Raw genomic sequence first — 24723 nt, 5'->3', positions numbered from 1 at the left:
AAGATTTTATAGATTTATAATTGCGATATTTCCCGTCTCTAATCACAGAAAAAGCTGATTTGACATTAGCTGTATTACTGAACGAAAAAGAGAAAGGTCCATCCTGGTATTTTAAAGTAAAGGATTAATCAATTATATATATAGATAGATTGATATAATTGTTTAGACTTTTTAAACTGTAAACTGATCTGGTTATAGTCTATAAAGTGCAATAGAAATAATATAAAATCCAACATAAATCTAATAACCAGCATCATGCAGTTAATCTGCAATGAACAAAAGATTATTACATTATTACGTTACATTATTACACTAAATGAAAATGATTACATTGCTATGTAATAATTAGCCTGATGTTTGATAACCTGATAGTAAAGTAACTGTACATACTGTAGCATCAACACCACCAAACCGTTTCCTCCTCTGGGGAAATCTAAGTGGTTCCACATATTTTATCATGTTTCTATACCAAAGACCTTATGCTCAGTGGATCTAATGTGGAGCGCCCATTTGGACAGATTACTGTACGTGGCTCTAACTGTATGTGTGTGTGTGATGTCATCTCTCTGAGCGCTCACACCCAGACCGACCCACCGGAGAAATCTCTGCTGTGGATCTTTGGACCAGAAGGTGAACTGAACTCTCCACTTCAGAACTCCAGAAACAGTGCACTACAGTGTTTATTATAAGGAAGGCTGGCTCTGTCCTGAGATGCCTCCTGGACATTTTTGATGTAGTATTGGGGAGAAGGACACTATCACACATGCTGAAGAACATATCACGTCCTCTCCACACTCTACATCAGCACACCTTCAGGAGAAGACCAATTCAGCTCTGTTTTAGCAATATCACTTATTTGCACAAAAAACTCTTTTTCTATCTCTGCTGCTATCTACAAGGAAATGGTTACTGTTTCTCCGTCCACTAAACCACCACCGACTGTTAATACGTATCATGTTGTGATGTGGTCACTCTTGTTTGAACATTTGCACGGGCACTTTATGGCGACTTTAGGATCGTTTCTGTTCATTATTACGTTAACCTTAGTTAGTTACTTTAGTTAACTTATTATTTATGTTGTGAATGTATGTTGTATGTAGCAGCGCGGTTCTGGAGGAACGTTGTCTCGTTTCATGGTGTACTGAACTGTGTATGATTGAAATGAGAATAAAAGCCGACTTGTTTGAGAAACCGTACAGAAGGTTGTTCTTACCGACAGCAGTCACCCTGTACAAGGGTTCATCATACATTTCAGCCTTTTGAAAGAGCTCAGTGTACATACCGTATGTTAGAGTTTTACACTTGGGTTGTGTTATGCACTGATGCCACTCATTAAATTATTGCATTTTACAGCCGTACAAACTTAAGCTACAGTTACAATATCTTATGGCACTGGCACCTGAAAGTGGGTGGGAAATATAAGGCAGCAAGAGAAATTTTTTTTTCTGAAGTTGATTTGCTGGAAAAAATGAAAAAATGGGCAAATGTAAGGATTAGAAGGTTGAGTGACTTTGACCAGGGCCAGATTGTGATGGCTAAAGCATTGGGTCAGAGCAAATCCAAAACTGCAGCTCTTGTTCCCAGGCTGCAGTGTTCAGGACCGACGAAAAGTGTTACAATGCCCACTCGCCGGGTGAACTGGCGACAGGGTCATGAGCGGGCAAGGCCCACTGAGGCACATGGGGAGCGAAGGCTGCCAGTGCTGTCCGGTCCAATAGGAGCACTAGTGTAGATCAAATTAATGAAAAGGTTAATGATGGCTGTGATGGAAAGGTGTCAGAAAACACAGCGCATCACTGTTTTGGTGGTCATAATGTTTTTACTGATTTGTGTTTATAATAAATACCAAAGAGGGTAAATATTAAGATAAACCAGCAGATGGCGCAAAAGTGATATCACTAAAAATATGACATTGTTGGGTTTAAAACCTAAAGTGTTTGATTCATTCCCTTAAAGTTTAAACTGAAACTGAAAAAACTTTTTATGTTTAGTTAATTATTATTTCTGAAATGTATTCTAGTTGAACCCAAAAACAGGATATTTCAAGCGAATGTTTCTGTACTTCCGGGTTTTGGATCACCAACGAAGAAGCTAAACCGGAAGTAGAGGCGCGCACTTAAGTAATAATATGTGCAAAACTTCAGGAATCAGGAAGAGTCGAAGGCAATTTTAAAATCTTTTAGACTGGAGAGACACTGTAGATGGAAATAAAATCCTTTACTGTATTTTTTAAAGGAAAAATGGACTGGAAAATCGGCTTTCGACGAGGAAGAGTGAGACCTGCTGGTGGCGCTAATGCGGCGTCCCGCACACCACGCGGCGTTTAACACCAGCGAAGAAGAAGCAGTATCTGTGCTAAAGGGCTCGCGCGGCGGCGACCTGTGTGCAGTTTCAGCATTAAATCGGTTAAAGTGTGAATAAAGTGTGAATAAAGTGCAGGATGCTGCCGAACACAGGGTGAGTTCAGCTTTTACATCAGTGTCTACACTACAGCTCGTGTTTGTTAACTTTACTGAGATCCGTGTGAGACACAGCTGTTCCAGGTGTTTTGTTGTTGCAGAATGACGTCATAAGGTTATAGGGTTATAACGTCACTGCGTTCAGGGAGGAGCGAGATTTCTAGTGAGGTTTATTAACAACAACGGATCAATTGTCTGCTTTGATTCCTGGACACTGTTGTATCACGTGACCTTCGTCCTAGCTTCGGCAGGCACGCGCTGGTGCAGTCAGGCTGCAGTGACCTTTGTCCCAGTTTCCCAACATGCAGGTTTATAAAGAGCTATTGACCTGATCTAACCTTATCTGTAGACATGCATGACCTTTACCCTTTCTGTGGGCTCCAGGAGAGACATTCAGGTACTGAGAAATCTGAATAAAGCACGAGAGAGAATACAAAAATAAAGTTAACTTGGCTTTAATAGGGGTCATTAGATTAGATTAGATTAGATTAGATTAGATTAGATTCAACAAGGCAATGAAATGCAGTTAGCATCTATCCAGGAGTGCATTAGTCACGGTGCAGAGCTAATTTGTATTTGTAAACAGTATAGTGAAGGAGTTCTGGATGATTATTGCATAACACAATTAGTTAATTACAAAGTCTCCCTGCAGGTCAGTGCGCCTCTTCAATCGTTCCTCTCACTTCTTTATTCCTTGGAAGGGGAACCCCTTTTATCTGCTCCTGTTCAGAACATAGCTGTTGCGTCACCTTCACCGATGCAGTGGTTTCTCCAGGGCGAGCGTTGTCATGGAGCACAAGACCACATTTTAAAGGCATTGGTTTTATTATTTTTATTTTTTTCCTGCTAACTGCCGGCTTTAACTTCTCTCTAAGCATCTGACACACGACGTTACACTGGTCACTGATTGCATCCAGTCAGGAAAATGCCCCGGAATGAGTCCCTCCGTGTCCCAAACTACGATTTTCTTGGGGAACCTTACAATCTGTACTTTCTGATTGATCCCCGTTAATATTTGTGTAATATTCTTTCACATGTTAAACATTTGACTCGTGCACTCTTCCAGGAAGCTGTCGGGATGCACGCTGTTCATCACCGGAGCGAGTCGAGGCATCGGTAAAGCCATCGCCCTGAAAGCTGCCCGAGACGGTGCCAACGTGGTGATTGCAGCCAAAACCGCTGAGAAACACCCAAAACTGCCTGGAACCATCTACACCGCCGCTGAGGAGAGTAAGAGCCTTTTAATTCGAGCCTCGTCTCAGTCACGGTGACGTGGGCGAGTCTGTGTGAGCAGGGTTTAAAAATAAATACGGCTTTATTCCCAGTGCAGTTATTATTATTTTTCTCTAACCCAGGCTAAATCCTCTGCTGCAGTTAAAGCACAATGGTTTTTGTTTTTGTATTTTTACCCATGTTGGGAGAAAACAGACCGCCGTCGGAATTTTATTCTATTTTTATAACAAACCAGTCACGTTCTCAAACTAGCTGGGAGGGTGTATAAACTTTTTGCACAATTTATACTTCGACTTTATATTGTTCAGTCTGTTAAATGCTAGAAATGTTATTTTAAACCCACTAAATTATTTAGTGGAAATGTTTTCATTTCATTTGCAGAATAATTTTGTACAGGGTATTTTAGTTCCGGGGTGCCAAGACTTTTGTGTACATGTTTAATGGCAAAATATTTACATGTAAATTTTATATGTAGATATATAGATATACAGTGCTTTTATTTTATTAAACTGCTCATTTATGTTATTTTGTGTCTTGTTTTATATAAAATTTTTTTTTGATGCACACACACACACACACGCACACATGCACACAGTTACTGGTAAAGTCTATGCTGTCTATAACATTGTATATTACACACGCATTAATGTTTAAATTCTCTCATTATTATTTATCCTGTTACTACGGTAACTCTAAATGGTATTAATGAGCATCAGGAGTTTATATCTGGAGGTAAAAGCATAAAAAAAAATAAACTTTTATTGTTCTTGTTTAGTTAATAATACAGGTTAATGCTTTTGAATATGGCATTGTTTACTTTGTAAATATTAAAAATAAGTTAGTAACCTGTACTGTATTTGTAAGCAACATAATGATATAATGGTGCCATAACGTAATAATAAATTTTACTTTATTACAATAGGCTTTTAGATGCTCCAGATATTTCTAAATAGTTTTTGAATAACAATTTCAAATTCTTTTTTGAAGTAAAATAGCTGATTAAATTTTAAATAAATGAATAAACAAAATTACTTGAATAAAATAATAATAAATTAATAGCAATGAAAAAGGTTTTGTATTAAAAAAAAAATCACTTTTATTGCTTAATTATACAATAATATATTATTAGATAATAAATGTAAATAAATAAAATATTAATGACCAAATAGTATGTTTTTAGTTTCTGATATTTTTACATCTAATGGTTTAAATAATTAAATAATTTTTTTTCCATTAAAGTAAAATATTATTAAACCCATTATATTAACTGTTTTCAATGTGCATGACTTAAACATTGTGATTTTTATCTGTATATTGCAGAAACTTGTCGCGTGATGTTTTGGTCGTATCCCACGTCCAGCCCAAGTTTCTTTCATTAACGTGAACATTGTAAAGAATAAACGTGTGTGTGTGTAAACATCTGTTTTCTAACAGACAGTGTTTTCTCGCTCTCTCTCCCTCTCAGTTGAAGCGGCAGGCGGGAAATCCCTCGCGTGTGTCGTTGATGTTCGTGATGAGAAGCAGATTAGCGAGGCGGTGGAGAAAGCTGTGCAGAAGTTCGGAGGTGAGAGACGGACACGGGGGAGACAACTCAAACTAGAACTAACTGTAAGGGAGGGAATGTTGTTTTTATTAAATGTTCTGTCGTTGTCGTATCTACAGGCATCGACATCGTGGTGAACAACGCCAGCGCCATCAATCTGACGGGTACGCTGGACACGCCCATGAAGAAAGTGGACCTCATGCTGGGCATCAATCTCAGAGGGACGTATCTGACGTGAGTTGGTGTGACGTCAGGCTGGGAGTCGTTAGTCAGAGTGAAATCGATTCGTTTGATTCAGCAGTGTATCGCGATTCAGTCATGGCACCCGTGATTGAGATTGCACCTGAACTAGCCGATCATGGGCGTCTGTGAGGTCACACAAGCAGAAGGAGTGGATGGCGCTCTCCTCTGAGCGTACTCCACTGTTCCCACACACGCTGTGTGAGCCGCGCAGGCTGAGAAGAGGATGCACGTGATAGTCTTAAATTCAGATCCTATTGGTCACGTACACAATCATACACAGTGTGATATGCAGTGAAACGTTTATACGACCTGAAAAGGAAGGGTTTCTTACAGGGGCCGTGAAGCGCAATACAAATTAACAAAACAGAGAACAAAATAACTAATTAAAAACCAAATATCAAAACCCAAAACAAAATAACAACCCCAAAACTCATTTGTTATTTTGTTTTGGGTTTTATTGTTTTATTTTTGTTTTTGTTATTTTGTTTTCGGATTTGATCATTTGTATTGCACTCCTCGGGCCAGGCAGATACAAACCGGAAAAGGTTCCTGATTGGTCGAGACATCTGTCACTCAGGATATACAGGAAGTAGGAACTTGTTTCTCTATCTTTGTTTCTTGTGTGTTCTGCTTCACTTTAAACTACGGTGGCCGAGAAGTGCAAAACAAAACTGACTTCAGGGCCACCGTAAGAACGCCGTATTTAAAACCACAATAAGTACAGTACACGTTTGCACATTCTCACACACACACACACACACACACACAAATCTACCGCTACTACAGTACTTCCTGTATATTTTGAGTGACAGATGTCTCGACCAATCAGCGGTAAGGATTTCATTCGCTAACTATACCTACCTTTTCCGGTTTGTATCTGACTGGCTGTGAAGTGCAATACAAATTAACAAATCCGAAAACAAAATAACAAATTAGTTTTGAGTTTTGTTAATTTGTTTTGAGATTAGTTAATTTGTTTTGCACTTTAGGGCCACCGTAGTTTCTCCTGCGCAAGGATGAATTGCACTACTGAGTACAATTAATTAAAAAAGTGGAATATTTAAATAGACGCAAAAAAACTGGAAATGGAGTAAATTATACAAAAATAGAAAACTTTGAGCTGAAAGATTTACAGCATGTACTTTACACGGTTGTTAATAAAATAGGATTTTATTATCGTGTGGATCTGGATTTTGTTGTGTATATATATATATATATATATAAATAGAAGTGTGGTAAAATACCTCATTTAGGGTGAAAAATAAGCAATGTACAAACACAACGTGCAAAGTCTTCTCCCTCTCTGGTTGGTATTCATCACCCTGATGAGCGAGACAGAGAGAGAGACAGAGAGAGAGACAGAGAGACTCGGGGTGAGACAGAGAGCGAGACAGAGAGAGAGAGAGAGACTCGGGGTGAGACAGAGAGAGTGAGAGACTCGGGGTGAGACAGAGAGAGAGTCGAGACAGAGAGAGAGTGAGAGACTCGGGGTGAGACAGAGAGAGAGTGAGAGACTCGGGGTGAGACAGAGAGCACGACAGAGAGCGAGAGACTCGGGGTGAGAATTAGCTACCAACGAATTAGGGAGAAAAATCAGAGCAAAATCCAAAAATTCCAAAGGCTGGGTTTCGTCATGCGCGTCATGACCTCCTCATAGATTGTTGGGATGTTTTTCTTGATTGAAATAATTCTTTTCTTCACACACCCTCAGTTTCTACATTTAATAGTGAAAATAAAAAGTTCCTGGATTAAAACTATTACGGTACACATTAATATAAAGTTTATTTCATTTAGTTGTGAAATGAAAGAAAGTGAAGCGTAAATCCCGACCCCACGCCGTAGTGAGCTGCGTTACGCTTTATGTTTGTGTTCGTGCGATGTGTGAATAACGAGCTTCACCTGTTTCAGGTCTAAACTCTGCATCCCGCATCTGTTAAAGAGTAAAAACCCTCACATCCTCAACCTCAGCCCTCCTCTCAACCTCAATCCCATCTGGTTTAAGAACCACACGGGTAAGAACCTCACCTGCAGAACCCAAACTCCTCCTGTACCGTTAGCTCTAACTCTTAAAGCTGTAACTGTGTGTGTGTGTGTGTGTGTGTGTGTGTGTGTGTGTGTGTGTGTGTGTGAGCAGCTTACACCATGGCCAAATACGGGATGTCCATGTGTGTCCTCGGGATGGCTGAAGAATTCCGTGGCTCTATCGCCGTTAATGCGCTGTGGCCTCGTACAGGTGCGTGTGTGTGTGTGTGTGTGTGTGTTACACCTTCTCTCAGCTACAGTCCCGAGAAGTGCTAAACAAAATAACAAAACCGGGAACAGAATGAAAATTCAAAAATAAAACAAAACCGGAAACAAAACAAGAAACCCTAAATTGACAAATGTCTCGTCCAACCAGTAAGACTTTCATTCTGTAACTACAGTATATCCACCTTATCCAGTTTGTCTGAATTGTCATTGTTTTCTCATTTGATATTTTATTTCAGTATCCGTGGTTGTGTTTTCTGATTTTAAATTTTTTTTGTGGGTTTTTTTTGTTTGTTGTGTTATTTTGTTGACATTTTTTTCATTTTGTTTTCAGTTTTGTTTGAATTTCTATTTCATTTTTGTTTCTTTTGTTATTTAGTTTTCGTTTTTATTATTATTATTATTATTTTTATCATATTTTTTCATTTTTTTATTATTTTATTTTAGGTTTTGTTATTTTGTTTAAATTTTTGTTGTTTTGTATATTTTTTTTATTGTTTTGTTTTTGGATTTATTTAGTTTTAGTTTTTGTTAATTTGTTTTGCACTTCTCGGCCACCATACTCAGCACACGTGAGGATATTTTAGTTGTTGTTGTTGTTGTTGTCTTGCGCAGGTGAGAGTGGTCCTGGACGGGTGAAATCATTCTCTACTGTCTGTTATAGAGAAGTGTTTACTCAGGACAGGAGTGTGTGTATGTGTGTGTGTGTGTGTATGTGTGTGTGTATGTGTGTGTGTGTGTATGTGTGTGTGTATGTGTGTGTGTATGTGTGTGTGTATGTATGTGTGTGTGTATGTGTGTGTGTATGTGTGTGTGGATGTGTGTGTGTGGATGTGTGTGTGTGGATGTGTGTGTGTGGATGTGTGTGTGTGGATGTGTGTGTGTGTGCTTTATGAACTCGTGCGTTGCGTGTTTATGTTTAAAGCCATTCAGACGGCGGCGATGGAGATGATCGGGGGATCCGGAGTGGAGAAGCAGTGCAGGAAGGTGGACATCATGGCGGACGCCGCCTACGCCGTCCTCAGCAAACCCGTCAGCTACACAGGACACTTCCTCATAGACGATGACATCCTCAAGAATGAGGGCGTTAAAGACTTTGACGTGTACGCGGTGCAGCCAGGTGGGCGTGGTTCAGGCACTTATTTAAAATATAAATTTTAAAGGTTCTTGATTTTTATTTATTAATTTTTTTATTTGACTTCGCTCAGGTCATCAGTTGCTTCCTGACTTCTTCCTGGATGAAGATCCTGAGACACTCAGGAAGCAGCTGGAGGATGCAGGTGTGTTTGTGTGTGTGTGTGTGTGTTTGTGTGTGTGTGTGTTTGTGTGTTTGTGTGTGTGTGTGTGTGTTTGTGTGTGTGTTTGTGTGTGTGTGTGTGTTTGTGTGTGTGTGTGAGTTTGTGTGTGTGTTTGTGTGTGTGTGTGTTTGTGTGTGTGTGTGTGTGTGTGTGTGTGTGTGTGTGTGTGTGTTTGCGTGTGTGTGGTTGTTGGTTGCACACTCACACCACAGAGACATATAATACTGATATAATAATATACACACAATATTAAATAGGTTTTAGTTTCATTTATTCCTTCAGCATTAGCAGGGCTCAGTATGTGGGCGGGGCTAAAGCAGTACAGATCTCTGATTGGTCAGACACTAAGAACTGATTGATCATCTTGATAGTGATATGTCTCTGACTATCATGTCATACGATGATTTAACATTTTTCATACGATTCATTGTTTCGACTTGTTGCATTAATATAGTTTTGCTGCCCCCTAGTGGGAGTTATTTGAAAAAGCCAGTGGCGTTCTACACGCGGTTAGTTTCAGTCCAGTGTTTGGATGCCATCCTTTGTTTTGTGTTTATAAACACATCATCGTTAAGTTAATTTTTCATTATATATTAATTATACATATTTGCATATATTTGTAATATCACATTTATTCAAAGCTTCAATTTTATGTAATATGGAGATAGCCATTAGCTATTAGCCTAGCCTACTATATCAGTATTTCTTGCCATTTTCTTTCTCTTTTGATTATTGTTTATTTTATTTTATTCAGTTTTACTCTTAATTCATAAGGTACCTGGCATCTTATTAAACATCAAACACTAAGATGAATCCTGACTCGTCTGTACTTTATGGATGGAGTTTGGCTGGCTGTTAAATTGCATAAGTATATGCAAGGAGAACAGTACATTCATCATTTCTATTTAAAATGTTCTTAATTCAAACTTCTTGCTTTACTTGTATTAAGACAGCATGTGTTGTGTTTGGTATTACAGTACTCTCTGTGCACAAAACAGGAGATGTCACTAATTAGCCCTCGCCTATCTGGCTGTTAATGTTATCTTGCTGTGATTAGTGTTCTTAATACATTGAAGGGGGCTCGGCCAGTTGCGCTCCTTTGGCTCCTGTCCTGGGATGGGGATGGGGTTTCCAGGAAGTAGTAGATAAAACAATAATCTAGTGGCGTCGTCGTGCTTTTCCTATTTAAAAAGCCATAGTCATGATCCCCCCCCACCCCCCCACCCCCCCTCTCTCTCTCTCTGTATGTATGTGTGTGTGTGTGTGTGTGTGTCTGGTGCAGGAAAATCGAGTGCTGAAGTTCCCGCCAGCCCCATCGCCGACACCTTCACTGTGATTAAAGGCGTGATCAGCCCTGAGGTTGTTAAATCCACACAGGGGGTCTACAGATTCGAGCTGTCCGGTGCGCGTCATGGCTTTTTAATCTGATCTAGACTCTCTGGATCTCTGATCTAATCCCCTGTGCGTTATGACAGAACCAGTGATATGATCTAAAGTTGTGTTATTTTAGGGGAACATCCCGGGGTTTGGTACATCGACATGAAGAACGGTGCTGGTGGAGTCGGCAGCGGAGAGCCTCCAGTCAAAGCGGACGTGGAGATGAGTTTGGACAGCGACGACTTCATCAAGATGTTCTCAGGTGAGAGACAACATGAAAGAAGTTAAATAATGTGTTATAATTTCATCTCCCATTCTGATAAAATGCATATTGAGTCGATTAATGTGTCTGATGATGAAAACAGAAGCCGTTACAATCACTTTTCGTTTTGTTGTTTACTTAGTCTTAATAAGGATTAATATCAAATAGTTATAATAAGCAATATTACATGATGCAAATATTATTTAGTGAATTAAATGTGATGTTAATGTTTCATGAGTTTATAATTGCGATATCATCTGTAAACAAAGTTTATTTAAGTGTTACAAAATACAGATGGAAATTAAAACAGTTAATAAACATTTTAAACTATTTATCAGTCACATGGAATAATAAATGAATTAAATTACTAACGAACAAACATGTAACTAGTCTGACGTGTGTAACTACACAGTAATAAACCCTGTGTATGATAAGGTTGTGTGTGTATATGTGTGTGTGTGTGTGTGTGTGTGTGTGTGTGTTTTCACAGGGAAATTGAAGCCCACGATGGCTTTCATGTCCGGGAAGCTGAAGATTAAAGGTGACATGTCTCTGGCCATCAAAATGGAGAAGATGATGGCGCTGATGAACAAGTCGAAGCTGTGATGAAGACAAACATCAAACTCATCACCGTGTCTGATCCGACTGAACACGCCTCCTAATTTCTTATTAATCCATGTGTTCATTTTTATAGATAACGCTGTAGAAACAAACCAGGTCAAAGTTTGCAGACCTATTACGCCTTTTCAGAGATGAGCCTTTAAAAGTGTGTTAATGTTAATAACAGTCAACAAAAATAATAAAATAATATTTCTACACGTGTGTGTGTGTGTGTGTGCATGTTCTATTCTTTCTTAATTTCTCTCTGTCTCTTTTTCATTTTCCTAAATAAATCATAATGTCGTACGAGATTTCCAATTAGACAAAATAAAGCATATCACTGCTTATATTGACAGATAAGCATTTCACTGCATATCGTCCTGTGTATGACTGTGTATGTGACAAATAAAATTTGAATTTGAAAATAATAATAATAATAATAATAATAGCTGTAATAATAATAGAAGAGCACATTCCAATTTCATTCACCCACAAATCAAAGGGGGTACAAACTTTTGCACCTGATATAGCATTGATTAACAGGAGTTAAACACTTCCAGCTGTCAGTAATGTATCTGGGTATCAGGTGTGTGTGTGTGTGTGTGTGTGCAGAAACACTAATGATCTCATCTTTTGTAAAAACTAAATAAAACATCACAGGTGTAGATTTTTACTTTTATTCCACCCGTTAATTTTTATTCATATATTCTTTGCACTTTGTCTTAATCCAATAATTTATGACTGAATCAATCACAACTGGATTATTCATGTTTCCAGTCATAACATTATAAAGATAAAGTGCTCTCTTATCTCTATACAGTAAGTTTGGACACAAGAATAATACGGATTTATTTATTTTTCTTTTTAGATTAGAGCTGTTTTTTCATCTAAATTAATAGATATTTAAACTCAATATAAAATATTTTTAAAAACCCTTAAATAGCAGGTAAATAGTTATTTTGCATATAAACAAGCAAGTATTTTAAAATAAATAAAAATCTTGATATCAGATCCCATATCACACTGAAATAAACTCAGCCATGGACACAAGCGTAGTTTATTTTATTTTCTGGAAAAAAAGATTGAAAAACTTCTGACATACTCATATGTACAGCACATAAGAAAGCAGATGCAACCAAAGTCATCTTTAAACATGAAGTTTATCATGAACTTTTATTTACACCATGAAATAAACCTCGTCTCATCAGTCAGACCTGCAGAGGAAACACTCAGGCAGACGGAAGACGACCTGGCTCTCAGCACGCGTCTGCACCAAGGTGGACTGGACACAGACCGGGTCTCATTTAAAATGTGTGTGTATGTGTACGACTTTCATTTTATTTCATTAAACCAAATATTAATGTGTGGTTTATAAATGATTGACATTTGTATTATTGAGTTGCATATGTAAAATATCATCATTTAAAAATCAATAAGTAAAAGAATTTACACTCTGAAGCAGGATGGAGTGAAATAGGAAAGATGTATTTTTAAAAAAACTTATTTTTAATCCAAATTGGTGCAATAGTCATGCCTCTTTTCTCTCTCTTGTTCCTCTTTTTTTGCTTGCTGTACAGAGCCCTCTTGTGGCACGCCCTGGTATTGCATACAGTGCTACTCCATTCCTTCATCTTTTTAAGGTTTTTCTAAAAACAGTGACCTGAAATTGAGGCTCTATAATGTCCTTTAAATCCCATGGAAATAAAGTTATAGAGGTTAAGATTGCTGATCTCAGAGATACTGCGAAATGAAGAAACCAGGAAATAAAGAATTAAACGCATTGGTATTTATTATCAGGTGGAGAAATAAGGATACATGTGAACTCTAATAATATCAGGAAAGAGAAAGACTGTAAGAGGTATATCACTCCGAGTCGGGTTTATCCTGAACAGTGGGACGAGCGCTGGCTTTTGGAGCGAATAAATAAAAAGAAGGAGAGCGAGCACAACTTATTTCTCTCACCGCTCTCTGAACCACACAAACAAATAGTAATAAAAAATAAAAAAAGCTGTTATTGTTTTTAAGAAATGTCACTTTTTTGCTTTATGTTTTATTTCAGGGCTCAGCGTGGAGCATGCGCTGAGACAGGATCGATGAACAGAAAAATGATTAAATTAAATTATTATAATGTCCAAAATATAGCACAGAGGAAATTCACACACTCCAGTTATTCCTGAAGACATCCTACACACACACACACACACACTCACACACTCACACACATTCTGCAAAGTGTAGAAAATAAAAACATTCTCAAACACACAATAATTTCACACCCTTCACAGTTTCTCTCCAGCCTTCGCACTCAGTAAAGACGTGACAGGAGTAAAGGAGCAACATGCAGGACGTCCACCTCAGTGCTTCAGTCCACACAGGAGATCTTCAGACTGGAGCATCTAACGAGCTCCAGAGCGAGATCCTTTACAAAAAACTGCAGAAGAGCTTTAACAGGAACCAAGGTAAGATGTTCCCCCATCTATAACAGGAACCAGAGCAAGAGCGAGAGTAAGATCTTCAACAGATCTTCAATGAACTGTCAACAGGAACCAGGGTGAGATCTTTTTTTTTTTTCAAAAGCATCAGTGGTGAGAATTTTAGCTTGAACTTGCATAAGATCTTCTACAGAAACCAGGGTGACATATGTTAGAGGACCTAGGTTGAGTTTTTTAATCAGGGTGAGATCTTCAACAGGAACCACTCAGAAACATTTCCAAGAACTTGCTGCGATTGAGATCTGCAACAGAACGCAGCAGGATAAAGGCTGCAATTATCCAACCAGCTCTTCATCAGAAATGCTCAACATTTTAACTAGAACCAGGTTGAGATCTTTAGAACGAGATCTTTCAGAATCAACGTCAAGGACCAGACTGAATTGGTCGATGAACCTTTAACAGGAACCACGGTGAGATCATCAAGAGATCACCTACAGGAACCATCAACTCTACACACTCCCCCAAAGATAAGGCTGAGCTCTCCACAGCACTGCGCACTGAGTGTGTGTCAGCCGCCACATATTGCTCCTTGTAGGCAGAAATCAAAAGAAACACAATAATAAAATGTATAAAAATGAGATTTGTTTTGTAAAGAAAGTGGTTGTTCAGATTTGGCAACATACATCAAGACATTAGAAGATCGCTGACCGAGTGTGACGTCTCGCTGAGAGTCCCGGGACGACAACGTGATGATCATGCAGACTGAGATCACACCAATGTCTCTCATCCCCCGAGTCAGAAAAATAGATTTTGGTGTCAGGATTTTAAACTCCACCCCTGCCGTAGTTCGAAGACGTACAGTTTGAGGCACCTGGATAAACCCCGCCCCCTTTTGCGTCTCGTTCACAGATTTAGCCCCATTCCCTCTTTTGCCGTTCCCCATGTTTATACCGGTCTCTCCCAGAGGTGCGAAACACACCGAGACAGTACCAGAGTACCAGACGGGGGAGAGGGGGGTGCTATAGCTCGCTGTGGCGTACAGGAGGCTCCAGCTTGTGCGAAAGAGCCGTGAGGACTTTGTCAAACTTCTCGTAACGTTCGCTCTGGCTTCCCTCGGACCCTCGGCTGCCCCAGAGCAGCCTCATCTGGAACTCCGTGCAGAAGATCTCAGACACTTCCTGTCTCTCCTGGAAGTCTGAAAACACACACACACATGTGTGTTAACACACTTCTATCAAAGTATTTACATTTCACTAATTAGCCACATATTTAGTCACAAAAGCAGCCTTTTAAGGAAAAGGGGGCGGAGCTACACTGCTGTTTGAATTGGTTGATACCTCGTACAACTTTAAAATCCTTTAAACAGTAAGGAACAGAAATTACGCTTACGGTGAAGAATAAAATTATACAAACTGTTCCCATGGTTACATATTATTTGCTAATTATGATAAATACAGGCTTTAAAAAGCAATTAAATATTATTATTATTTACTACGAGATTTTGACTAGAAAAAAGAGTTTTCTTTGAGTTTAATGATTATTGCTTTTAATAGCTTGTAACAGCAATAAAAAACTGAAATAAATAGATATATTAGAATAAATAAAATATATATAATTTTATTTCTGTTTCATAATTATTAATAGTATTAATTTAGTCATGCGTATAGAAGCGAAAAATGTTATTTGTCTCGTTAAAAGTCCACATGTGCTGAGGAAGTTTTACATAAAATAACATGAAATAAAACTGAATATTTTAATTTTTTTTAAATTAATGTTTGTTCAAAATGGAACTAAATTATTATGGTCACAAGAACAGACCATATTAGGTTAAGCAATCATTTTCCACGATGTTAATGTTCATGGTGAGTGCATGTATACTTCTCATTTCTGAGCTGTACTTGTAATAAATATCTTCATTAATAAAGTTCAGAAAGCAGTGAATACCGTGTAGTTTGCTCTCAGCGTTGGTACAGTACAGGCCTCCGTGGTGTGCAATGCTGCGTGCTGCCTCTAGGTGGCTCATGACCACGTCCACTCCACATTCTGAAGCATCCCACGGGTCTGGCCCCTCCCCCACGGCCACACCCTTTTCCAATAGACACAATACGGGCACCACGTGTGGAAACGACGTACTCGACAGCGGAGAGCTCTCTGAGAAACAAACACACACACAAAGATTAAAGATAATAAACACACAGCCCCATTCGGATGGGATTCGTTTCTCTAGCTGTCATCTGTATCTGCATTATTATTCAATTAATACCAGTGTAAGGAGTAAAAGAGATACATTTTTTAAGTGTATTTTAATATAATTCATCAGGATGACGGTGAAATTTTTAATTATTATCAATTTCTGTATTTGCATTAAAAAAAGCTGAAATGTTAACACACCTAGCATTAGAATTTATTCATTAATTCATAATTAACTTAAAACTAAAAAAATACATATTTTAATGTTAATTGTCTGGTGATAGTGCTTTCAGGCCCTCAGGACTTTTTATGTTAAGTTTGCTTGCATATTTCATAAAAATTATACCATAATTTGACATCATATTTTATTTTTATTTTTATTTTATTTTTATTTTATTTTTCCAAAGCATTTTCTTAATTTTTTTCCCTGCATAATACAAGAGTCTAACTCTTACCATTAATAGCTATTTTTTTCTAGTTTTTTTATCACATAAAAAGTTAAATATTACTGTATAAAGAAAAGACTATTTTTTGATTAACAAATTTACAGAATGTATATGCAATATTTGGAAAATGCATTATACAATATTCTTAAAGATAAACAAAAATTAAAACAGCAATTAATAAGAACTCATGCCTGTTAGTTTTGTGTCTACGTCTATTATATTACTATACGTTATAGTCCCCGATCCTTACCTTTGCCTTCATTTAATCCCTTCATGAAGGGTTTGAGCTTCTTCTCGTACAAGATGGCTCCCTCTGTGTGTCTCTGTCTCAGCGTCATCCACGTCTGGTCCAAGCGTGAGATCTGAGAAACACACCGTGTAACATGTGAGTCCACATGTTCTGACAGCTGAGATGCTCTCAAATAAAGTAATAAAAAAAAACCCTGTCAGACCTGCGGGAGTTCGAGAGCTCTCATGATGGCGGCGAATCCGAACATATTTCCCATGGTGCTCTTGAGCTCGGCTGCCAGCTGGATGGTCTTATAGAGCAGTGTGGCTCGCTCATCCGTGGTGCCCGTACAGCCCAGCAGGTCCACCGCCATCATTATAGACATGGTGTAGAACCTGCAGAGAAACAAACAAATAAATAAACACAGCAGGTGTCCCAGGTGACCATCAGGTCAGGGGCCGATCATCTACAATGTTCTGTTTGATTACAAGAACTGGCAGACGAGAGATGGCTTAAAATTAAATTAAGGTTAGCTAAAATGCTGCCTCACAAATATTTACTCATATGACTATAAAACTCAATGAAGATCATGTCAAATTGTACCGAGCTAGCAACCATCAGCAAAATAAACTATAACTACAAAGAATTAATCCCCTGACAAATTTAACGCGACCAGCACAAATTATAATATAACTTAAAAATATAAGTTAAAAAGTCTTGGAAAAATGTTTAATTTAGGTCATTAGTCAGCTAGTATGGATTAAGACTGTAAACTTATTAGTAAGCTCGTTATTAAATGTCTATTAAAGTTAATTTGCATATTTGAATGCTAATAACTTCCTTAATATCTACATCCATATATGGTATCAGAAAGCTCCCTTTTCATATACAGACTCAGGGACATGCCATGTGTAGTACATGGTTTTACGTGTGTGTGTGTGTGTGTGTGTGTGTGTGTGCTTGTGTGTTACCTCTCGAGCAGGTCCAGTCTCAACTGATGGCCATGTGGTAAAGTCAGCAACTCCAGGCCTGAACTCACTCCCATCATCCTTTGCATCTCCTTGGTAACGCCCAGTATCCTAGCAACCTGCAGATGGCCACACGGTTGCCAGAGGAACGTTTAATCTTGGTCTCACTATTCAAATTTATTCACACACTCAGGATGTTTAATTAATCTGTAATTAGGCTCTTATTACATATCAATTGCTTTAATCTGATTGGACAGAGGCAGTGTTGGTGGGCGTGTCCTTTAAGCGGATGCTAACAGGAGACGACTGAACATGTGTAAGGTGTTAGAAGTGCTTTCACTGGTCCCAGAAGTTACCAAATTAGCAATGTGTGTGTGTGTGTGTGTGTTTGTGTGTGCATATGTGGTGGCTGAATGCTGATAATCAGAACCGTTTGAATTATTCAGTCTGTAGTCATTTATCTGATGCTCAGCATGTTTAATTAGCAGGTTAGCAAACATGGCTAATGCAATGCAGCAACGCAAAACAAAACAGCAATGCAAAACAGCAGAAATGCTGATTTTGTTAATGACTAATAAACGCTACCAGCTACTGATTAGCATAATTAGCATAACTGTTATTTATTAATAGCTAGTCAGAAAAGCTTTATGTATCTGTTGTGCACATTTGTTTAACAGAATTTACATAAATGTGGGTCAGTTTTCTCTAACGATCCAACTGCTTTCCTTTGATGCTCATCGTTTCCTGTATTGATTAAACCCCCGACTCTTCGTGCTGCTGAGTCACTTGAGTTTGTATTTACATTGTAGGCATTTGGCAGACGCTCTTATCCAGAGCGACTTACATTTTTATTTCTTTACACATCTGAGCAATTGAGGATTAAGGGCCCAACAGTGGCAACTTGGTGGTTGTGGGATTTGAACCTGGGATCTTCTGAACCATAGTCCAATGCCTTAACCACTGAGCTACCCCTGGTCCCCGGTAAATACCCCTGGTGGTTTTCACTTTCCATATTTGGTCACAACTTCCAGGTGATTGGTTTGTTCTTAGGTTCGATGTATATATGTGTGTGTGTGTTTGTGTTTGTGTTTATGTGTGTGTGTTATGTAACACTCCTATTGTAGATAATAAATGCTTGTTAACGACTCTGGATTTCGTACCGTGCAGTCGGCCTTGGTGATGTGCTTGGCCGCAGTTTTTGGGTCGACTTCAGCCAGCAGTTCCTTCACCCTTTTCAGGACGCCCATCTCCAGGGGTTTATTCTCTGCAGGAAGCAGGACCGATTGGTACTGTCCGGGTCTAAAGCACGAACTGCTCTCCACCAGAGGCAGGGAGAAGGTCTCTGCTCCTTCGGTGGGGGCGGAGCCTGGCGCTCGTCCCTCCTCTACCCTGAGCCTCTCCACGTAGCTCTTAGACGGAGGTGTTGGGGGCTGGCCTGGCCTCAGCTCGCAGTAACTGCCCCCTCCTTCTGAGCCATCTGAGGGGTATCCATGAGCGTTGAGGGGAGTTTCCGAGCATGGGACGTTGTGACTGGAGGAGGAAGGGGAGAGGTGGGGCTCGCTGGAGCGTCGCATCACAGGTGAGGGTGGAATGACCGCTAAGACACGCCCTCCTGAGCCATGCCTGTGACGGGAAACTGTAGCAAGAAGAAGGAGAGAGGGAGAGAATGTTATTAATGAGAGATGAAGTGAGGAAGACGGTTGCATTGAGAGAGCGAAAGAGAAATATAAATTTAAATCAAGAGAGAGTTTAAGGGACAAGGACAAAACTGTTTACTGTCTACTGTTTACAATCACACTGTGACCACGTCACAAAAACATATTTTATTTTGTGTCTGTATGTGTGTGTGTACAGCGCTCGTGTAAAGCCAAAGCAAGTCTCATTAGAGAGGTTAAAGATCCATTTTCTCTCTCTGGTCAGCCAGCTCTTTGTATTTGTGTGTGCGCGCACAGACCCCTCCTACTTTCGCCTTCACACACACAGACACTCTTTCTCTCTGCTTTACACAGAAACACTGCTCTGTCGCGATTCTTTTCAAAGGTAAAGTGCAGGTAATTTTTTTAAGATTTCTTGTTTATTTTCCCAATAAAACAGTGTTTCCGTTGTGCACAAGTGTGTGTGAAAAGAGTGGAGGAAGGGTAACTAAGACGAGACGGGGGAGAGGGGTGCTTACTTTAGATTTACACACACACATACACACACACACACACACAGCGCCTGCGTACACAACCGGAAACAAGTGCAGGTTAATTTTTTTATTTTTACTTAATATAATAATAAATTTTATTTATTATTTTTATTTTTTAGTTTCTATTATTTCTTATAGGAAAACTCGATTTGGTTTATAAGTGTTTTGGAATACGAGCCCACTTCTGGAACAAATAATGCTCGTAATCCAAGGTTTTACTGTATTTGCAAGTGAATATAAATTATGCAGCTAGATTTCTAACAATGTTCCAGGGGGCGCTGTAAAGATTCTGTGCCACGCCCGCTGCTCAGCCACACTGGCCTTTTTCATGACCAGGTCCACTCTTTATGTGACATTTAGGCCATTCCACTCGTAAGATATAAGGGTATTAGTTATTTTATATTATGTTCTTATTTAAATTCTCGCCATAGGAAGACGATTTTTTTATCAAAAAAATTCTTCACAATTTCAAATCAGCCATGACTTTGCATTAATATGGCTGATTTTGAACCCAATCTTGCGAAAAGAACGGACAAAATATTAGAGATTTCAAAAAGTGACACACTTCCTGCTGCCAGTTGGTGGCGCTATGACTTAGTCATTGTTTTCATATAATTTAGCTTAATGTACACAGAAGATATTATCCCCTTCCTGTTCCTTTTTTTTTAATATACTTTTAAATTTAATTTTGCATCGTCAATGTGTTGAGATCATATTGGCCTGGTTTGGTGGCAATCATATTAATTCCCTAGAAGAAGTATTTCACATTCCATTGGGTGCATTTTGCAAACAACTCAAAATTACTGACTTCCTGTGGATTAGACACAATGACATGCAGCATGAAAGTTGTTCAGCTCGATGAGATCTAAATGTATACCGGGTTTTATAAGCATATACACAACTGTGTATAAGCTATAAGGCAAGATGTTATAGGGGGCGTTGTGACAGGCATGTTCCACTTCCAGGGCCGCGCCCCACTGAGCACCTGATGGCCACAGATTCCAATTTGCTAATTTTGACGAGTTTTTAAGTATGTTAAGACCCCTGAAAGGGCCCGGATGATTAGAAGAAAAATAATAATAATAAAAAAATCCTTAGAAGAATAAGAGGGCCCTGCGCACTACAGAGCTTTGGACCTAAAAATCAAGAAATCAAGACAGAAAGTGAAAGATGAGGAGATATGCAGAGGGAGAACACAAAGACAGATCAATAAAGAGAAATAAATAAAGAGAGAATGCATGCCTGAGAGAGAGAGAGAGAGAGAGAGAGAGATAGGAAGAAGAGACAGATGAAGACAGGCAGACAGAGAGAGAGAGAGAGAGAGAAAGCAACTGATGCATGAAGAGAAAAAAAAATCTGTAAGCATTTCATCAATATTAATTAAAATATCTGATGCATTTTGTAACTCACTGGTGCAACCTGTAACCTGTGAGAGAACCAGGCCCCTGTTCTGTGTGTGTGTGTGTGTGTGTGTGTGTGTGTGTGTGTGTGGGAACATACTGGCGGTGTAGGCAGGTGAGAGAGGAGCTTCTCCTACAGGAGACAGGGGACAGCGCATCTCCTGGATCTGGTCCATACTGAGCGCACAGTTCCTCATGGCGTCTTTATGGTGAACTGTGGACGGACTGGAGTCACACAACACACACACACACACACACACACACACACACACACACACACACACACACACACATTAAAAACACATAATAAACCACTTCACATTAGAGCTTCTATCCTGCATGGTGAAGCTACGACTAGCACGACACACGTCTAGCTAAACCCGTGCTGCAACACGACTACACGAGCTGGTGACACATTGAGTGCTCAGATGAGACGCAATGCATGCTGGGACTTGAAGTGCGAAAAGACAACCACTGTGGAGAGAAGAGTGAGAATGAGGGAGAGCTCTACACTAAAACATACACACACACACGCACACACATGCATAATCTCCAACACACACACACACACACACACACACACCAGATGCATCCCTGCTCCATCTTCACTTTGGTGTCTGACACTTGAGAATCTTCTGCCTCGCTCGACTCGCCGTCGCTGATGATGTAAGATGGATAGTTAGACCTCGTTCATGTCACACCAGAGATGTTTTTACAATTCCGTTTATCGTAAAATCATTATTTGTATAGATCATTCGTAGACGAAATGAGAGGTGCATTTTATCACAGCCCACTGTAACACATCATCATCACCATCATCATCATGATGTTTCCTCACTCACCTGTGTGGGATGATCTTCTCAGTGGTCAGGCCGTCCGTCATGGTGACGCTGCGTCTCTTGATGTGCGCCCCGCGCTGTGTGGACGGTGAATGTGACCCCGATCTCCCGCTCGCCAGGGCAAACGTGGCCTCCAGGTACCTGAGGGGCAGGGTGCGGTTGACGGGGCACAGCAGCTGAGCGCCAGAGCGGTGGCACACGGGCCGGCCGGTGCCAGCGTGGTGCCGGATCAGAGTGGGCAGCGAGTCGAAGGTCTCGTCCTCCAGGAGGAACTGAACCTTGGTCTGTCCGCTCTTCACCAGGACCTTACTGATGCGGCCGTGCACCACTTCCTGCTGCCAGCGACACGTGATCACGTAATCACCCGCGTTGGCCAGGGAGTCTCGCACCAGGAAATCCCCGCTGCGCAGAACCAGCGTCTCTGACACCTGCAGGAAAGTTTTGTATGTGAAATGCTGCACATTGCACCTTACACTTTTAAAGTGACAGATACAGAAGCCACGCCTACTACATTAAAGTGACAGATAGAGGAGCGACACCTTAAGCCATCAAAGTGACGAATACAGAAGCCACACCTCCTACCTTCAAAGTAACAGGTACAGAAGTCACGGCTCTCGCCTAATAGGACGGATACAGAAGTCACGCCCCCTACCTTAAAGTGACATATAGAAGCCACGCCTCCTACCTTTAAACTAATACAGAAGTCACGCCCCTGACCTTAAAGTGACAGATACAGAAGCCACACCTCCTCCCTTTAAACTAATACAGAAGCCACACCTCCTCCCTTTAAATGAATACAGAAGCCACGCCTCCTACCTTAAAGTGACAGATACAGAAGCCACACCTCCTCCCTTTAAACGAATACAGAAGCCACACCTCCTCCCTTTAAACGAATACAGAAGTCACGCCCCTGACCTTAAAGTGACAGATACAGAAGCCACACCTCCTCCCTTTAAACTAATACAGAAGCCACACCTCCTCCCTTTAAACGAATACAGAAGCCACACCTCCTCCCTTTAAACTAATAAAGAAGCCACACCTCCTCCCTTTAAACGAATACAGAAGCCACACCTCCTCCCTTTAAACTAATACAGAAGCCACGCCTCCTACCGTAAAGTGACATATAGAAGCCACGCCTCCTACCTTACAGCGACAAAGTGACAGATACAGAAGAGACGCCTTCTTTTTAAGACTTTATTTCTCCCCATAGACATCACTTTAAAGCTGTGTCATAACTATTGGCACCTCTCCCGACCATCCTAGTGCAGCAGATATGACGTGCAAACCAGAACTCTCCACCAGAGGGCGCTGTAAGAGCAGCTCAGTTTTACTGCAGCATCATGACCAGATCTGGCTTCAAGAGGAGGATGTGGAAATTCCTGTCCTCCAGCTGGACGAACACCAACACACAGATGGCTGTAGTCACACCACAGACAGCGTAGGCAGCTAGCAGAGTGCTTTATGCTAACTATCGCACACAAGTGTGCACGCACACACACACACACACACACACACGCACACACACACACACACATGCACACAATTCTCTAATAGCAGAGTACACTACATCAGTGTTTAGCTGTTAGTCTCTAATCCTAATATAGAAACACATAAACGTGTGAGTTTATTACTTTTTAGCCTCGTAGGAGAACATTCGCTCTGTAGTAGAAATATCTGATATCTCACTGTATTAGCCACATTTGGCCAATTCATCCAAAAAAATAATAATTTAGGCTGAAACTTGAAAATATTGTCAGGACAAAAACTAGAACAGGTAAGGGTGAAATATTAATATCATAGACTGTAATAGAATATTTATATAACTTGTGCTTACATACAAATAAATAAATAAATTAAGAATATTCTGTAGACACACACACACACACACACACACCTCTTGCGGGATACGGCCATGGTACCAGCCGTGGCTTCTCAGATCACTGCTGCTGAGTTTGAGTTCCTCCTCCAGTTCCTTCCTCAGCTTCTCAGGTGGAGACTCCAACAGGTACTTCTCCTTGGAGAACTACACACACACACACACACACACACACACACACACACAGAGAGAGATATGGAATACACACAAGAAATATATTACAAACTGTAAAGTCATGTTAGTGCTACAGTAATAAAACACTATAAGAACAAAAGAGATCATTAATAAAGTTTACAATAAAGTTTGTAACTCGTTTTGTTTTACGACAAACACAGATATTGAAGATTTAAATAAACAACTGTAAAATAAATACAGAGAATATTCCACCCAGAAACGAGGGGTGTGTGTGTGTGTGTGTGTGTGTGTGTGTGTTGTGAGTTTTATTTTAAGTACAAAGTTATTTACATTAAAAGCAAAAATATATAAATGATACATAAAAATAAATAAAATGTCTATGAATAATTTCAGTTATTACAATCATGTTTAATTGCATTTGGAACAAACAGCACCATGTTTGTGTGTGTAGGGTTAGTCATTATTTGTAATAATAATGTAATATATGATTATATTAACTGTTTAATGTCTAAAACACATAAAATAAACATGAATTAATTTCTGGATAAAACATTGTGAAAAGGAGGTCTCATGCATTTGCATTTCAAGGATGCTGGTTTTGCACACACACACACACACACACACACATTATTATTGTTAGTAGGAGGAGGAGGAGGATGAGGAGAAGATGAAGGACTTTTGTCCTTCTTCTGTTAGAAAACTTAAATCTAAAAGTTGTAAAGACTGAAAGGCCGCGCCTCCTCTTATTATTTATTATT

At 39.7% G+C, this 24723-nt stretch overlaps 2 protein-coding genes across 3 annotated transcripts in view; one reads left to right on the top strand and one right to left on the bottom strand.

The window, feature by feature from the left end:
• Positions 1-2304: 2304 nt before the first annotated feature.
• hsdl2 (hydroxysteroid dehydrogenase like 2) lies at positions 2305-11480 on the top strand. The gene is made up of 11 exons (XM_053515614.1): positions 2305-2457; positions 3526-3689; positions 5158-5256; positions 5355-5469; positions 7387-7490; positions 7613-7711; positions 8651-8845; positions 8934-9005; positions 10306-10425; positions 10534-10662; positions 11153-11480. The coding sequence occupies exons 1-11, from the start codon at positions 2441-2443 to the stop codon at positions 11266-11268; spliced, it is 1230 nt and encodes a 409-aa protein (XP_053371589.1). The 5' UTR covers positions 2305-2440; the 3' UTR covers positions 11269-11480.
• Positions 11481-12298: 818 nt separating this feature from the next.
• Positions 12299-24723, bottom strand: part of sh2d3ca (SH2 domain containing 3Ca) — a 45946-nt gene continuing 33521 nt past the window's right edge. For both annotated transcript variants that reach the window (XM_053515920.1, XM_053515921.1), the window contains 9 exons: positions 23849-23977; positions 21958-22382; positions 21216-21340; positions 18688-19163; positions 17531-17646; positions 16783-16954; positions 16581-16692; positions 15639-15845; positions 12299-14889 (listed from right to left, as the gene is read on the bottom strand). In XM_053515920.1, the coding sequence (XP_053371895.1) occupies positions 14714-14889; positions 15639-15845; positions 16581-16692; positions 16783-16954; positions 17531-17646; positions 18688-19163; positions 21216-21340; positions 21958-22382; positions 23849-23977 (1938 nt within the window). In that variant the 3' untranslated portion in view covers positions 12299-14713. The remainder of the gene's footprint in view (positions 14890-15638; positions 15846-16580; positions 16693-16782; positions 16955-17530; positions 17647-18687; positions 19164-21215; positions 21341-21957; positions 22383-23848; positions 23978-24723) is intronic.

This window comes from Clarias gariepinus, chromosome 17 (genome assembly GCF_024256425.1).
Source record: "Clarias gariepinus isolate MV-2021 ecotype Netherlands chromosome 17, CGAR_prim_01v2, whole genome shotgun sequence".
NCBI classification, from domain to species: domain Eukaryota; kingdom Metazoa; phylum Chordata; class Actinopteri; order Siluriformes; family Clariidae; genus Clarias; species Clarias gariepinus.
This window is presented reverse-complemented; position numbering and strand designations above follow the sequence as displayed.